The sequence below is a fragment of the Engystomops pustulosus genome, chromosome 3 (assembly GCF_040894005.1).
Source record: "Engystomops pustulosus chromosome 3, aEngPut4.maternal, whole genome shotgun sequence".
NCBI lineage: Eukaryota > Metazoa > Chordata > Amphibia > Anura > Leptodactylidae > Engystomops > Engystomops pustulosus.
This window is the reverse complement of record NC_092413.1, coordinates 121,356,739-121,374,859: the sequence shown is the minus strand read 5'-3', so window position 1 is coordinate 121,374,859 and position 18,121 is coordinate 121,356,739. Positions and strand designations below refer to the sequence as shown.

General features: G+C 38.5%; 1 protein-coding gene across 2 annotated transcripts in view; it reads right to left on the bottom strand.

The window, feature by feature from the left end:
* The window catches only part of MAP3K7 (mitogen-activated protein kinase kinase kinase 7), a 44,488-nt gene that overhangs the window by 14,697 nt on the left and 11,670 nt on the right, over positions 1-18,121 (bottom strand). For both annotated transcript variants that reach the window (XM_072141943.1, XM_072141945.1), the window contains exons 2-11: positions 16,078-16,188; positions 13,482-13,547; positions 12,365-12,410; positions 11,331-11,469; positions 9,658-9,782; positions 8,661-8,789; positions 7,640-7,770; positions 5,835-5,916; positions 4,092-4,219; positions 3,119-3,278 (exon numbers count right to left, since the gene is read on the bottom strand). In XM_072141943.1, coding sequence (XP_071998044.1) covers positions 3,119-3,278; positions 4,092-4,219; positions 5,835-5,916; positions 7,640-7,770; positions 8,661-8,789; positions 9,658-9,782; positions 11,331-11,469; positions 12,365-12,410; positions 13,482-13,547; positions 16,078-16,188 — 1,117 coding nt within the window. The remainder of the gene's footprint in view (positions 1-3,118; positions 3,279-4,091; positions 4,220-5,834; positions 5,917-7,639; positions 7,771-8,660; positions 8,790-9,657; positions 9,783-11,330; positions 11,470-12,364; positions 12,411-13,481; positions 13,548-16,077; positions 16,189-18,121) is intronic.

Sequence of the window (18,121 nt, the reverse complement as noted above, 5' to 3'; positions counted from 1 at the left end):
TGGAGACAATGATTATGAGTTGACAGATTTGCTAACATGCCTGTTTAAAGGGAGTCTTTCACCTCCCAACTTACCAAAAGGTAAATATAGCATCGTAGAGAGCACTTTAACAGCTTCTAAATGTACCTCCTGTTTTCCAGTGATCTAATATATTCTACAAAAATTCTATTTTTGACAGTGCAAAGGAGTTGCACTAAGGGCAAGAACATCCACCCGTTTTCTTCTTTTTAGGCTTCCCAGCACTAACTCTTTGCATAATGACTTGCATCTTTCAGAAAGAATGTGTAGAAAGGATGAAACAGGTGGACATCAGACCTTGGCATATTTTAGCGCACTTATCACCAGGAATGACTTTTTAGCTGTGATCCGTTCCAATAACCTATGCTATTCTGATTTCACAAATGCCTTTGTCACCATTCTGAATCATTTCAGCACTTTATAAAATTTGACATTTAACATTACCTGGCTCCCTGCCAGCAGTGTGTGGCGAGTCCCAGCAGCAGCTGCAGCCTGTGTGTGCCCGTGTCAGTCTCCTCTTCTCCTCAACCATTAACCTCCCTCCCACTTCCTGTCATTTGCATTGAGCAGGCAGGGCAGGGCGGGGCGGGGGATGGTGTGGAGGAGAGGAAGAATTCATGAGAAAACACAGGCTGCCCTTCCCCCAGGACTCCCCACATATTGTGGACAGGGAGCCAGGCAATGTAAAATAGACTATTCTTAGTTATTATCTAAAATATATATTAGTTCTTATATAAATTCAGTATTATACAAGTACTGACATAATTCATAAAATCAGCGTAGCATAGGTTATTGGAACCTGTCTCCAGCGAAAAATCATATTCCTGGTGACAGGTGCGCTTTAAGATATTATTTTCTCAAAAATGAAAGATTGCTGTGAAACAGGAAAGCTTATAATGTGCACTACTCAATGCTGGTTTTACTGGTCACTAAATAAAATTCTGGGGTCCCTTTTCTAAGAACTTTGCTTTTGATGCAAATATCTTTGGATATCCAATATCTTTGGATATTTTTCCTTGAAGAAGATGAATAAATTATCAACGGGGAGTTAATATTTTGTCAATGTCTAGTCACTGCTCAGTGCAAGATTGTATAGAGAAATAGATACCATATATACTCAAGTATAAGCCTAGTTTTTCAGCACAAAAGAATGTGCCGAAACCCCAAATTCGGCTTATACTCGAGTAAAATAAATATAGGTTTTGCCAGGATTTTGTGGTAAAATTAGGGGCCTCGGTTTATACTTAGGTCGGCTTATGCTCGAGTATATACGGTAATTAAAAAGAAGCATTCCCAGGAAACACACATATGTAATGGATATGACATTAATGTATGATAGATGCAGGTTCTAACCATAGGCCTTTGTTGTAACTCACTGTTCTAGGTGTTTTCTATAACTCCCACTTGTATGGGAATAACAGCTACAGTGCAACTCACATGGAGTGATTTGTTTTAAAAAACCTTACTACTGCTGATGCTTGGCAAGTAAGGGTGGATGAGGTAGAATGCTAGAGGCCAGACAGAACCTAGAGGAGTCATTTAAAAAACAGAAAACTGCAGCATTCCAGTTGAATCTATATCTATAAAGCAAAGTTCCAAGAAAAGGTAATCCAACTTGTTATTTAAAGGGAACCTGTCCCCAGGAATATGATTTTTTTCATCTGGTGACAAGTTCCAATAGCCTATGCCAATTTAAGAAATGTCAGCATGCAGAATAATTTCAGTAGCTTATATAAAATTAATTCACATTAAATGGCTCCCTGCCATGTGGAGAGTTCCTGGGCAGGGGTAGCTGCAGCCTATGTCAGTCTCCTCTTCTCCACACTTATGCATTTAGCAGGCAAAGTAGGGTGAGGGATGGTGTGGAGGAGAGGAAGAAGGCATAGGCAGATAAAGACACACATAAGTTGCAGCTACTCCCCGGGACTCCCCACACACTGCTGGCAGGGAGCCAAGTAATGTAAATCAAACAATTATAAACTACTGAAATGATTCAGAATGCTGACCAGTGCATTATTAAAATAAGCATAGCTTAGACTATTGGAACCCGACACCAGATAAATATCACATTCTTGGTGACAGGTCCACTTCAAAGCAGGCTACCAGTACTTTGTAAAACAGACAAGTCAGAAGGGGTTACAGGTCCTCTTAAAAAAAAAAACCAACTCAATGGGAACATTTACATAACAGCAGTGAAATAGTGTCAGACAGATCAACACATCAGCTTCTTGTGTGAAAACTGCACAGCCTTATGGATTTGGTTGCTGTGAACATGCATTTAGCACATATATAATCAAGAATGTATATGCATGATCTGTAATGTAAGAAATACAGAACTATAACAAGTACAATTGCTTCTATTTAGCATTTTGTTGAAAAATGCATGAAAATTTTGTACAATGCTTATAAAAAAAAAAAAAAAAAAAAAGAATATAAAATCGGTCCTCAGAAAAACTCACAAAAATGTGGCAGCAGAAGAAAGTACTTCCTATTTTAAGCATTATTACACTGTTGCCTTTTTCACCTTTCATTGAACTTTGTAGAATTTATATCATAATATTATGCTTCTATTATACTCAGTGATTCTCTCTGTGGGTTTATCTTTTATGGCAAATTAATGGCACTTAAGTGGTGGTTGTTTGCTAGAATAGCTCTTCAGTATTCTTCTATTATGGGATCTATATGTGTTTTCATTAGATGGGTGTATGTGCTAAACTATGTTTGGTCTCCCACTCCCCTCCTGCCTCAATAGAGACAGTTCCTAAGGGTATATTATGCTTAAATGTTTTTGGAATATGAAGCAAATATGAATGATAAAAATTAATAGCTTAGTAAAGTTAATTACCAGTAATAAAATAATAAGCACTGGGTGCACAAAAGTGCAGCAACCTAAAACCTCCAGGAAAATTATTCTGTGACCATCGAAATCCCAATATGACTAATAAGCGATCACTGATCCATACACCTCTCCTGACTATTGCTATACTATAGTGGTTTGACTAAGACTTCTGTATCAAACGATAACACCATGTGTTCCCTGCCTTGTGTTAAAATTCACTGGGACCAGCAATATTCATATTTTGGCCTTTATCCTCTTTACCTGTACTTGCAGATATCCTCGCCTCCAATTCAGACATGTCTGCACTCATTCGCTTGTTCTCAGATGTGCCCAGTATTGAAGAAGGCTTCCCCCTCGTATCAGACAGGCTTTCTACACTGCTACCTCGAGATGGTGGCAAACTCAAACGGCCTGGTTCACCCTGTGTTAAAAGATTTCATAATCACAGAACTGAATCATCAAGGTAGATATGCTTAGGTATGGAAAGAGTCAATCGGTAGTCTCTTTGTCTGAAGTGGATGGACCTCAGATGTAGACTGCTCAATAAAGGAGAAAGCAGCAGTAAGCATTATCAGAGAAGTGGTTTTATTTAATTAACGAAGTATAATACAAAGTTTACCATGTTCACCATTCTCTGCTGATAAAGTGCATAGTGAATATTCTTAACAGCTAGACTGATCACCTGTACTGCTCTGCTCACATAACAAAAAAATTACACTCATACAACGAACACCACAGATTAAAAAAGTTCTGTCAATTTCTGTAATTTTCATAATCTTAATGAATCTAACAGGGAAGCTTCTAATCTCCTTTAAATCTAGAGTTGTAATTGATAATTCTTTGTTCACATCTTTAAACTGTTTACTGTAAGTTACAGTAAGAAGATGCAAAAACACTTTTTTTGGAAAAAGAAATGTTTGTTTTTTTTCACTTTAAACCATGAAAGGGATTTTAACCCTACCTACAAGATAGATTTGTGGGGTCTGAAATCATTCATCTGAATGTAGCAGGCAATACGCCTTCTCCACCTTTCCCATTGACAGTGAATGGAGAGGACACACAGGTCCTTGTTCTTATGGCTGGTTAAGTCCCTACAGTAAGAAGTTTTCTAAACTTATACTGGAAAATACCTTCAGAGATCAAGCAAAAACATTTCTTTGGTCTGCTTCCTGAACACGGATATTACACATAAAACAGCATATTTCTTACAGAAAGAGCCACCACATCTACTTACTCCCTGCTTGGACTGATTTTTCAGATGTGCGAATTGGGACTCTATTCGTTTAATTGTATCGTCGGCACTGGCTTGAACATCATCACTCTTGTTACTTGTATTTGTAGAAGTAATGTCAATGCAGGACCCTGTAGGAGATACCACAATTAGACCTGAGTGAAGTTGGCCCCCCACCTTGTTCAAATCAAACAAAATTGGTGTTAAACTTTTGTGCTACATTTGTGCAGCAGAAATTTTCATTTGTGCCACTATTAATGATAGTTTCCAGAGGTCATTAGAGATCAACCAGACCCTCCCCCACTGCCCAAACCAAACCAAACTGGTGCCGAACAATTCTGCTACGTTTTTGCTGGTTTGTGCTGCTCAAATTTTTGTTTGTGCTGCTTTGGTTTTGAATAAATGAACAAAAAAAATTAAAGGTCAAAAAGTTAAACCAGCCCCCCCACATTAATCTGGTGTCAAACGTTAGTGCTACGTTTGTGCTGCTATCATTTTTAAGGTATGTTCAGGTGTCTACATAGGCTAAAGGAGTTTAGGATGAACTGGTAAAAAACACCAGGGGGAGCAAGCAGACACATTGTACTTTGGAAGAAATGAACTCTGATGACCTCTGTGCCACTATGATTTTTAATATATTCATACTTTTTTCCAAACGAAAATTTTAGCTGCACAAGCCAGCACAAACGTAGCACTAACGTTTGACACCAGTTTTGTGTGGTTCGGTTAATGTGGGGGGAGCTGCTTGAACTTTTGACCTTTAATTTTATGTTCATATATTCAAAACAAAAGCAGCGCAAACAAAAATTTGAGCAGCACAAACCAGCACAAACATAGCAGAATTATTCGGCACCAGTTTTGTTTGATTTGAACAAGGTGGGTGGGGAAAACTTCACTCTGGTCACAAATAGAGATAATCAGGTATAGCAAATAAAACCTTTATCAACATAGAATAGCAAAATATTCCTGTATGAGAGATTTTAGTGATACAAAGGGTTCTGATCGCAAGTGAGATGCGGATTCACTGGTCTCACTTGTTGCCTTTCATATTTTAGGTCAATCCAATTTACATCCAGAGAGCCAAGTTGCAGCCATTTCCAACCCTGAACATTTAAGAGTTTCTGCCGGTTCCCTTCAAAACTTAAGCCTACAGGCTCAAATTGATAAAATGTGATCAGGCACCGCCAGTGAATTCACGATGGACATCTATATTTATTATGTATGAACATCAATCTATAAAAACATTAAAACCGGCAACATGTTATTGTATAATCAAAGGCTGTTTGACCGAGGGCTCCGCATACCATGTGACGCTTCGGATGTCTGAGAAGAGACGCGTGACCTCCGAAACGTCACACGGTACGCGGGGAGCCCTCTGTGAAACAGCCTGCAGTGTGTCTGGAATGGCGCTTTAACACCAATGGACTTATGGACCAAGATGAGTACCCTAAAGTTTTTGCCATGTTGTGCTGATCGCATAATGAAAATGTTTTATGGAAAGTTTTTTGTGCAAAATTAAAGTATTTACCCTGCGTGAAGCATTGAGTCAGTGGTACTAACCCCTTTTTATACAGCCTCAGTACCTCTGCAGCGTGAAGTACATCCACATATATTAATTATATTCCTATAGAGTCTGCATGCTTATATGTATTGGACAATGTAAATGAATATTAAAAGGAGAGCAGAGTACCGACTATATTGGCGATCACTATTTGTGGAGCATACTCCGATTTAAGAATTACAAACCTGTACTTGTGGCAGAATTGCTTTGTCCTCCATCAGAGTATTGGCATGGATACTGTAACGCTTCATCAGCTCCAGGGAAATACTGCAAAAAAAAAAAATAAAATAAAAAATATTAGGTGAATAAATACAGTACTCTGAAGAAGGGATAAGACCGGCTTTAATGCAACGATGACAGGTAATCAGGTCATTTATTATTAACTTAATTAAAAAGGCATTTTCACAAGTGCATAAAATTGATACTACGGTAATAATGACATCCTAAAACCATGAAGATAAGTTTATCCTAGACATTAGAAACAAGTACAGGCAGGCCCCATGTTACGTTCAGGATAAGTTCTTTTGGTTTGTTCTTAAGTCAAATTTCTAGGCAAGTTGGAACTGGTATATTTTATAATAGTAACTCCAGGCAAAAAAAATAAAAAAATTCAAAGTGACAATTGGATTTTCAGAATTTTGTGCTGTCATGGAAGCAGGGATTAGCAATAAAATTTCATTACAGACACCTTACAGATGATCATTGCAGCTGGGGACTACAGTAAAGCATCCAGAAAACTGCACCAGAGGTCGCAGGGGGCAGAGGCATCCATCTGTAGCTAGGGGTTGCCTGTAAGTTGGGTGACCTTAAAAGGGGTGTTCCTGTTTGAGCAAATTAATGTTATTGTTTGTATGATAAAAAGTTATACCATTTTCCACTATCCCTTCTGTATCAATTCCTCACAGATTTCTATATCTCCGCTTGCTGTCAATCTATAGAAAGCTTCCTTTTACTTCCAGTGGATAGAATCTGACCATGGTCACACAGGTGTGCGGCTCGTTACATCACAGAGAGTAATCAGAGCTGTGTGATATAACGAGCCATGCACCTGTGTGACCATGGTCATAATCTATCCACTGGAAGTAACCAAAGAAGATTTCTATGGGATGACAGCAAGCGGAGATCTTGCAAACCGTGAGGAATTGATACAGAAAGTATATCGGAAACATTACTATTAAACATAAGCATAAAAACATTACTATTAAATTGCTGAAATGGGAATACCCCTTTAAGGAGAACCCGTCAGGCAAATTAACCCCCTAAACTAAATATATTTTCATAAACTTCCACTAGAAAGCATTGCCTCTATCCCTTAATTGTCCCTCTACATGCCTGTAAACTTAAGCAATGAGGTCCTAATGCTGCATGCAAATGACCCGTGAGAGTCATTTGAGTCATCATACTCAGCTGTACAACTTATTCATGAGTGGGAGGTATAGCCAGACCCCCAGTGCTTGACTGACATCCTGTATAATGATGTGAGGTATAATGGTGTAATGGCTCCTCCATGTGCTTCCTGGTGATGGGGGCCACACACCCCTGCAGCCTGTGTGTGTATAGGAGAGATACAACAGCTCCAGGCAGCCATATGTACAGCAGAGCATGTCAGGTACATGTGTAGCTGATGTCTGTGTCTCACAGGGTGCAGCATGCCAGCAGATAAAGCACAGACACTAGCAATGCTTTACTATACTTGCACACAGATATGAGCAGGGGGAGGGGTAACAGGTGTGACACCACTTCCTCTGACATGTGACCAGCCTTATTTACATAAGAAAAGAGGATTTTATAATGATTAATGTATGAATGGACTAGATAAAGGCTGGGATGGGATCCTTGTGAGCTGCTCCAACAGGTAGAGGTGACATAAATAGTGACAGAGACCTGATGACAGGCGTCCTTTAAGTTGGGGACTGCCTTTATACAAATAAGAAACCACATTCCCATGCAGCATAATAAGCAATTTACAAGAAGGTAAAGAACACCTTGCCTGCATAAGATGCGTCATTATCTTGACAATCTCCTCCATTGAAGGTCGTTGAGATGGATCTTTTGACCAGCAGCGAGTCATTAAGCTTTCAATAGGCTTAGGTAAATTTTTAATTAGAGGTGGCCGAGTGCCTGGGAATTCATAAGAGAAGGTAATTAAGTGGATGAATTAAACAATTAGTGAACACAACACTATTAAACATTTTAAGAAAGCAGAAAAAGTAGTATTACTTTTATCAGAATGAATTATGCAGAACTGTAAAACAAATTAAGAACAAAAAAAATAAAAAAAAAGATCCAGATGAAGACCTTCGAGAGCTCAACATAAGGAACGGGACCTTTACAGTCATCAATTCTGATTACATATGAAAGTGTATATCAGTAATTGTTGTTTTATAAAAAGTTTACTAGAAAAAAATTAACTTGCTTAAAAGTACGCATTTATATGTAAAGCCAAACGAAGGATTATTTTAATAAGAAAATTTGACACATCCAAAGGATATGCCACAAATATCAAAATGGCGTTTTATATTATATACATTATAATAGTAGTGGAGAGCCTATGGCACGGGGGCACCTGGGCCACACCAAAGAGGACACAAGGTATCTTCATGGATACGCTGACAGCCCAGGACTTGCTCTTCTCAGTGCCCTCTTAAAGTGACAGTACTGCTTGAGACTACAGGAGGAAAGTGTGGGCAGATCTGGATTATCAATGTAGCTTCAGTTTCAGGCCCTGAAAATTTTTCCTATTCAGGGTAACCCGAATTTGTCACTCTCTCCTTCTACTGTATTGGTATTCTTAGGATACTGATACGATTGAAAGCTATGAGAGAGAAGGAAGCAAGAAGCTACTACTTAAAATTCACTTAAATGTTAGCACTTTGCAATAAGTGGGTTTTGGTTGAAGTTTGGGTGCTCAGTCTCGAAAAGGTTTGCCATCTCTGCATTATACAAGAAAGAAAAATGGTTATTGCTGGGCCATAAGTGTCCCGTACACAAAGAATGTGATATTCACTCACCATTATGGACAGCCCACATTATCCGAAAAGCAGGACCCCCAATTTCATCAAATGGTTTCCGCCTGGTAATTACTTCCCAAAGAATGATACCCCAACTAAAGACGTCACATTTTTCACTGTAGTTGCTACCTGTAAAAGCAAAAATAAAATGATACTTATTTGCTCAGGTTAGAAGATACTCATGAGTAATGAACCGTGTTGGCAGCATACAGGAGCTCAGGTAATGGAGAACCATTGGGGATTCTGTGGACAAAAACTGTGTCTAATTGAGACTCAGGCTTGTCCTTAAGCATGATTTTTAAGAGTTCTTCGGTCAGCATAGTTACAGATAAGTAGAAATGCAATTTTTGAATGAATGACCTCTTGAGCCATCAGTAGTCACTTTACGTACATCAGCTTAGCTTTAACGGATGATGCCTTTTCTCCTTTATCTAATTTTGTTGTTTTGCCCTCACTTTTGCCACTCAACATTATTTTTTCATTGCATATATCCAGTATGTGTAGGTTTTTATTTTGGTCCATACCAAACAATTAAATTGTATTAGCATATGATTAGGTCATTATAAGGAAATATGTGTGCCTTAATCACAAGCTTCAATGATCAACAAGGAAGCAATGAAAAAAGTGAGTTTCTTTATTCCACCATTAGTATGCAACTTGATTGGAGTGCTGCTTCATCGTTGATCATTGAAGTTCACTGTGGTTTTAGTTGGACCCTTTTTGAAGGCCTGCAACCGTCATTGTTTCCTCACAGTGCCGCTCCACATTCTTCCTTCTTGTTGTTTAACCACAGGCTTAGTGTATGGGTGGCCTGTACAAGAGTTCACAAGGCCTTGACCATACCCAACAACCAAAAATATAACCTCGCATTGTGCAATTGTGACTTCAGGAGCTGGTGCTGGACGGTTAGACATTTAATATGCCCGATAACAAATGTATCTACCATTAAGTATACTATGTATTCATCATTCTACTTTACACATTAAAAAATATTTACCTTCAAACACTTCAGGAGCCATCCAAGCAGCGCTCCCTTTGTTGTTTGTCATATGAGTCTGAATATCACAGGCTGTACCAAAGTCACATATCTTCAGAACTGTGCCTCCAGCTACTAAAAGCAGGCTGCAAATCAAAGGGTTTGTATGAATTGTATGCCGAGATATCTGCATTGTATACTTTCTGTCTACAAGACAAACACACACTAGATGCCATGCAATGCTATACTCTAGCTAAAAGGCTTCTAAGCAAGATTTGGAGCAGGTATAGAAAATATAAGGGAATTAATGATTATATTGTAAATGATGCAAGAGATGATACAACAAGGCAGTAGCTTACAATTTTAACTCCTCTCTGCTCGCACCCTGACTTTAGATGTCAGCGGGTGCAGGTCTGGAGTCTACAGTCTTTAGACGTTGCCTCAGTTTTCTACTGCTGAAGACCGGGTCTCCGGGTGTCAGACACCAGTAGACCCTAGGGAGATGCGCTTTATTACCTCTTCTCCCTTTTCCGCTCCTCACAGCATCGCCCTAAAGTAGCGCAATGTATAGTGGAGCAGAGTCGGCGGCGCTACTTGTGGATGAGTACCCACCAGGTCTAAAGGGGTTAACCAGAGCTGCCGGATGTAATCAGACCCAGTACAGCTCTAATCAGCATCAACAGTCACAGGTGGTCGTTTCCACCTGTAACTGGGGAAAACTTGTAAAAAAGAAAAAAAGCGTAAAAGTGAAAATGTCCTTTCACCTTAAGGGGGAAATACAAAGTAAAACACACGCACAAAATATTGATAAATATTCATAAAAATATATTTGCATTTCCCCATATACCGTAATTAAAAAAAAAATAATTATCAAATGACCAACAGAAAATGGGGAATTCATTAATAATGGTAATTTTTTCAACTTTTAACCCCAAATAAAACTAAAAAAAAATCTTTACAAATTTTATTACATTTTAACAAGCTCTGTGTCCCACAAAAAAAAAAAAAACACACTACCAAAAATTTCAAGGCAGCACACAAAAAATCGTGTTGTACAAAAATTTGCTAAAAATGCCCTTTCACCAGAGCTTTCTCAGGCACACATCATTAAAGGGTTAAGTGAAATCTCTATTGTCACCCCAGGTCAGTAAAGATAGGATACTGAGAAACATGAAGATAACTGATCTTCAATTCCATACCATATAAAACAATAGCTCTAGTCTGCTCATGCAGATTATATATACAAATACTGTATGAAAGTAGTGGTCTCTCATTCCAAATTAAATGTGTGATGCCCTTATCTATAAGTCGATGGAGGTGGCAATTATCGGGATGGACTTTCTTAGGAAAGGATCACTCCCCACTTTACATGCAACATTCATTGCTGTGAAATGGGAATATAGGCACTAATCAAGTTTGTCAGTGGCATATACTGCCATTATGGTTAAAAAAGTGAGCAATGGTGGTAGGTTAACCAATACCTGGCAACTTTAATTACCCCAGTGAAAGTTTTATAAACAGGATGAGTACAAGCGTTTGTCGTGGGGGAAAAACATTGACTAGTGGGACTGTAAATGTTACTGTGAGTATCGTTGCCTAGCCCCAGGCTGAAGTGCAGATCTAATCCACCCAGCTGATGTTATTTATCTGAACTAAAATATTTACAGAGCAAGCAACACAGAATATCAACTTACTTTGGAGGTTTAAGGTCCCTGTGAATAAGAGCCTTTGGTTTCATGCTGTGCAAATATGCTACCCCTTGGGAACATTGTAAACACCAACTCATTGCATGAGCAGCTGTGTAGTAAGGCAGGGGCTCAGCACCATGCAGTACTGCAAAATAAAAAGGACACTTATAGAAACTTAACATAATGATTTACATCCAGGCCGTATTGCTTGTGCACTTTGAAATCTTTATTTGCTGTATTGGAACAAGGTTTACTGCAATGGGATTTCCCCTGGCTACACCAGGTACATTGAGTGCAGTCTTATATACAGGTTTTTAGAGCAACAAGTCAGTCTCAAGCTGCTTGTACAAAGATGACCAAAGTATATGGGACATCAAACAATCCCTGAACAACAAGATTCAATATGAACTGTAACTGCTGACAGGCAATGTCATTGAATAGTCTTCTCACTTTGTTGGCTGTCTAAAATGTTTCCCCTTGTAAGTGTTAGCATGAAAGCTGCTTATCTCAGCTTGAGCAGTACTAAAGACCCATCACTCAGTCATGAAGTCTGCACCGACTACTGATAACTGGGTGCGAACATTCACTTTCCCTCTGTTATCTCACAATATATCACCTCTACCCTGTTCTGTTGACAGCTAGTACTTTTTGATTCCGTAATTTATGTTTTTACAGATCAATAAAATATGCTGTGAAGGCACTTGGTGTAATGCTACCTTCCCTTATATAAAAGTTATATTATTATTACTACAATATTATATGATTTTCCTTATATAAGGCCATATGATGGAAGAAACTTCTTCAAGAGGATAATATCCAATAGTATCTTATCAAGTCTTATTTTGGGTCTGATTTATATGGAAGAAAATTCTTTGAAAAGTACCTTCCGAATGTTCTTTTCAAATGAAGACTACATAAACTTATGATTTCCATAAATACATCAGTGAACAAAACAAAGTTGTGGTTAAACTTGTGTAACACATAGGACCCACAAACAATAAGATAAAGATACATATCACAGTGATTTTTTTTTTTATTACCATTATACAAGGAGCCTCCTTCAGCATATTCCATAACCAGACATACCTAAAAAAATTAAAATGATCACATTTAAATTAAGGTTTTTTTTATGCGGAAGTGTTCAGTAGGGTAGGAACAAAATGTTAAGGTAATTGAAATATTTTGATGTCTGTGATGCTATAAGTAAGGAAATTAAAAAAAAAAAATTGTTTTTTGGACTTGTATAGGAAGTCCTTTATAAAACATATAGGCTGTGAGGGTGTATCTTCTGCTTAACAAATTTCACCGTGTTCTTCAAATAACACCTCTGCTGTATTCTTTGGTTCGGTACGACCACGGTGATAACAAATTTATATAGGTTTTAATACATTCTCAAAAATGAAATAAATGTGTATGGGAAAAAATGTTTTCACCATTTTCTGACGCTAATAACTTTTTCATACTTCGGTGTAAAAGAGCTGTGAGGTGTAATTTTTTGCTAAATGAGCTGGCGTTCACATTGCTACCATTTTGAGGACTGCAAATTTTGATCACGTTTTTATTACATTTTTTAGGGGATGTAAAATGGTGTAAAAGTAGCATTTCGGACATTTGGATGCCATTTTCCGTTATGCAGTTCACCGTCCACCATGGGTATTAGCAATAGGTGTTTGTATGAAGAGAGCTTAACCCATAAGCCCTCTTCATACAAACTCCACCTCACATGAAAGAGTTAAACAGTGAGCTACCTGAAAACTTCAGCAGAAAAGATTTGAGGGCATTGGTGGATGGTAAACTTAATTTTAGTTATCATTGTCAGGCAGCTGCTAAAAGGCATTATATATATAAATATATATAGATAGTTTTATATACATACATGTATATTATATCCGAATAGTAGAATTAGATTAGCTACCACAAAACAGCGGCTAACCAACAGCGATTTACAATTTCTTAGTGGAATTTCCATTCTTGTCCACATGCTTCATTAAAGCAATTGGTTCTATAAAGTTTGAATCGGACCCTGGTGTTGCCCATTGCTCCAATGGTTTCATCTAGTGGGGCATAATACAATAACAATACTCTGTTCTGTTGAAAGGTGGAGGGGAAGAGCCCTGTTAATCATTTTGTTATCAATTAAATGCAGTTCAGTCTTACCGGATTTAGGCAAGCTCCATATAGCTTTACAATATTTGGGTGATTCACACGTGACAACTGGCGAAGCTGTAAAAAATGAAATAAAAAGACAATGAAAAGAAAGAATAACCATTTAATATGACATTTTGCTACAATACAGGTTTGTGCTCAAGTTGAATTCATACGGAAGTCGGAACTGTATATTTTATAATTGTAGCTCCAGACAAAAATTTTTTTCTTTTTCCCAGTGACAAATGAATTTTCAAAATGTTGTGCTGTTCTGGGAAGGATTATTAATAAAATAATAATACTACAGACAACTTACAGGCGATCATTGCCAGATGGGACTAAAGAGTTTCACCAGTGGCCACAGTGGGCAGAGAGGTCTGTCTGCAAGTCAGTGTCCTTAAGTTGGTGACCAACTGTTTTCATGTGAAACATAGCCTTACTGGGCAGACAGATTCATGCTTCAATTTTGCATGACTTACAGGACAGCAATACTTTTTTTCTGCACATTATGTATACCAGTACATATACAGGTAGTCCCTGGGTTATGTACAAGATAGGTTCCTTAGGTTTGTTCTCACGTTGAATTTGTATACAAGTTGTAGCGTATTAAGCGGTTCTTTATAGTGACGTTATTGAATATTCTGGGAAGCAAGGGAAAAAATTCCAAATGTGTATAAACAGAGGGAGGGCTCAGTTTATATGGCTTTTATTGTGCACTCCAAATGAAAACTTTTCAAATGAAGAAGAAAAAAAAAAAAAAAAAAGTCCTTGTTTTGCCATATTCTGATGCAAATAACTTTTTTTATACTCTGGCGTACAGAGATGCGTAAGGTATCATTTTTTGTGGGACATGATGTTTAACATTTATTGATCACTTTTAATTTTAATCTTGAGGAGAAAGAGTGGCGATTGGGACATTCCAGCACTATCTTCTGTTATGTAGTTCACCGCTGGGAATAACTGGTTTTATATTTTGATAGACTAACTTTTGGAATGCAGAGATGCCTAACATTCCTATGATACTTTGTTTTAAATCAGTTCTAGGGAAAGGGTTGTGATAAGAATTTATTTATACATTTTTTTTTTTACTGTATTTGCAGACCCCCTAGGGCAGTGATGGATAACCTTTTAGAGCCGGAGTGTCCAAACTTCAACTAAAAGCCACTTACTTATTGCAAAGTGCCAGCACAGCAATTTAAGCAGTAATTTATTTCTCCTTTTTCTTTGACAATTTTCAATCATTCAGCTTCCTAAAGACACCAACGCAGTTGAAAGGAGGAAAGCAAATTTGTCTAATATTGTAGGAAGATTCTTCAGGAAGATTCTTCGAGTCCTGTCTGGTGAACTTCATTCTGGGGTGATGGCCTGGGTGCCCACAGAGAGGGCTCCGAGTGCCGCCTCTGGCACTAGTGCCATAGGTTCGCCACCACTGCCCTAGGGTACTTTAACCGAATGGGTTCCGATTGTTCCTACCATTTTCCACAATACAGCTGTATTCCAGTATAAGGCGATTTTGCTGAAGAACTGTTAAAAAGTGCGTAACAGATCTTCAAAAATGATAAAGCACGGAGTCTTGTACAAACTCCAGGTTGTCATGTAGATGGATTGCCGCTCCCTGATGACATGACAGAAGTAACAAGAGAGAGGAAGAGTGCGTGTGTACTTTTGCAAAGTGTCTTCTGCACGTCTGTCTGCATCCTGCCTTAGCCCACAGGCTGGAGGGGGGCCAACTTCAAACAGTTATATTGAAACAATTCTGATGTCCTACTAAACAATAGATATCCATTGTAAAAGTCAGTCGGGAATCAAGTTCTGTATTTAAAAATCAATTTTTTTTTTTGTTTAACAGGGGATATCTCTGGTTCTGTTTCATCAAGAAATACAACCCTCATTTATATTACAGGGGGATTCTCCCCTTTGACATGACACCAAATATGTGTTTCTAGGTGCTATGGTTCAGGAAATATGACTGTTGAAAGTTTGACATGGTCATGACGTTTATATACGTGCCAACTGCCCGGGCAATTGCATGTAGGACATATACAGCCTTATGGCAGTTGTGAATGGGTTAATGTCATTGTGATGTACTAGTGCTAGTGGCCATATTAACTATAATATAGCAGAGAATGCTGTTGAAATCTCTCCCAGGCAGACCCCTGGGTCCTCTAAGTTAATTGGAGAAAATTATGACATGTCATGCCAGTCTTATTAATTCCCTCACTGTCTCCTGTTTACATGAAATCCCTTTGTGGCAAGTGCCCCCTATAGCCTATCACAGGCCTCTGATCATCTCCAGAGCTCACCTGTCTATTAGGTCACATAAACAAAAGACTAGCAGGTTCACTGGAAATAGAGGAACCAGAAGCAGTGAGAACAACTCGCCCCGCCCCTTTCTGCAGCGAAAAGAATCTTCTAAGAACAACGTTAGACAACTCCTTTCATTTTATTATGTTACAACACTGAAATAAATGCTGGAAGCCACGACTACTCAGGGTCTGCACTAGCAAACAAATGCCTGGATATTCTGCTATGGCTCTAGAGCAGAAGTGGACCAATAACAAAGACGCTTCACAATGCATATGATAGTAATGTTAGGAATGATTGATACCTCGACAATAAAGGCTTTCCTCTCAGATTCACTTTCAATTTGTTTGATGGCCACATCTTTTCCACGCCATTTCGCTTTACAGACAACACCAAAGGTGCCTCTTCCAACAACCTGTTGAGAAAGAAGAAGTATTAATTTCATTTTTAGAATGTAGAAAAAGAAAAAGTGCAACACTGTGCAGTAAACCTGCCCATACTGACTGCAGAAGTTACAGGAATGTGCCTGCAAAGGCCTGTTAGTACCTAACCAGTCACAAAAAGCAATAACAGTGTCCTCATCCCTTTCAGTCTGACGGGGACCCTCAGCATTGTGGCTAAAGCTCCTTTATTAAGTTAGAGGTTTTCATTTTGTGTTTAAAGCAAAGACGCACATCTCCAGGACTTCTCCAGAGCTTCACCAATTCTCTGGAATGCCCTACCCCGGTCTATCAGACTAATACCCAACCCCAACGCTTTAAAAGTTCTCTTAAAACTCATTTATTTAGGTAGGCTAACTGCCTGCTAACTCTTTATTAACCAATTCTGGGTACTCTCCTCTCTGTTATTCAGAAAATGCTTCTCTGCGGTCCCACTGACTATGGACTTTGCATGTAAGATGGTATTGATGGCTGGTTCAAGTAGCATTATTTTATTTATTAAATGATTTTTATTCCATCCCCTTATAAAAATGGCTGGACCATTATAAAGCTTACACTTCTTTTGTCAACCCCTCATCATCATAGACTGTAAGCTCTTGCTTACTGTTGTTACTCAGGTCATACCTTATTTGTATGTTCCCCAGAATCTGTAAGGCACTATGGAATTTAATGGCTCTATACAGATAAAGATTATTATTTATAAAGTTTTCCTACAGCTGGAATAGCTGAAAACGGACACTTTTCCAACATTCATTATCCTATTGCAGCTGTTTCTCTGCGAATTCTTAGTTTACGTCCTCCCTTGTCTCTATCTTTTGCCAAGAAATTTTTTGTTGCTAAGGACTGTCCATAAAGTGAAATTCTATGAACTGGAGGGTCAGTAAAGAGTGAGGGGTGGAGCTATGCACTGTGCTCCACTGTCTCAGCTTAGTGATTACAGGAAGCTGCTCCATCATGTCTGCTCTGTGTACACTCTGCTCTTATTCCCACATAGTGTACCCTCCTTCCACTAGCATCTGCTCAGTTTAACGGGAACGTGACATAACAGGGCTCTTTTTAAAAGGGTACAGCTTACAATAGAAAGAGTAAACAGTACTTAGCAAACATGTTTTTAAATATTCCATACATTACTTGGTTAAAAAAATATAGTATGTTAAAATTTACTTGGCTCCCTGCCCGTTCGCACACTGAAGTCCCGGGGGTTGTGCTTTTCAAAAGGGCAATATCTGCCTGCTAATTATTATTCCCCCAAAATTACCTCCCACATCCTCCTTCTACAGGATGAAGACTATTTACTTCTGTGTGCTTTGTCTCCTCCATTCACTGTATACCCCATCCCCCACTGTCCCAGGATGAGGGAGAGAGAATCTACCGAACAGCCTGGCTGATACATCCATCTTGGCAGGCAGGTTTCCAGTACACAGATTATTAAATGGTGCTACAATGGGTCCCACAGATAAAGGGCTCATAAATCTCTAAACAGAATTAAAAAAAAAAAAAAAAAGTTAAAAAGAGCACTTGTCACCAGATTTTGATCACCCTGACTTACAATGCCTGATGATAAAGGGTTACAAGTCCTCCACTTATCCACCTTAGCTGCCAGTGAGGCTCTGTACCTTAAATACATAAGTTTTTCTGATATGCAAATTAGCTTTTCTGACTCATGTCTGGTATCTTTGAATATTCTCTCTCCCAGGCTGCCAGTAAACCATACCCCATTATTTTGACTGACAGCTTTGTCTCTTCAAATCACTGCCCTGCCTCCTTGTACTTGGGGACTGTGCTTATATACAACTACAGACATATAAAGCTCTTTGTACAAATAGGAAATGGTGTCATTTTTTTTTTTTTTTTTTAAACGTGCATTGTGTTACATTCATGGCATGTGACCAGAGTGATATCACAGGT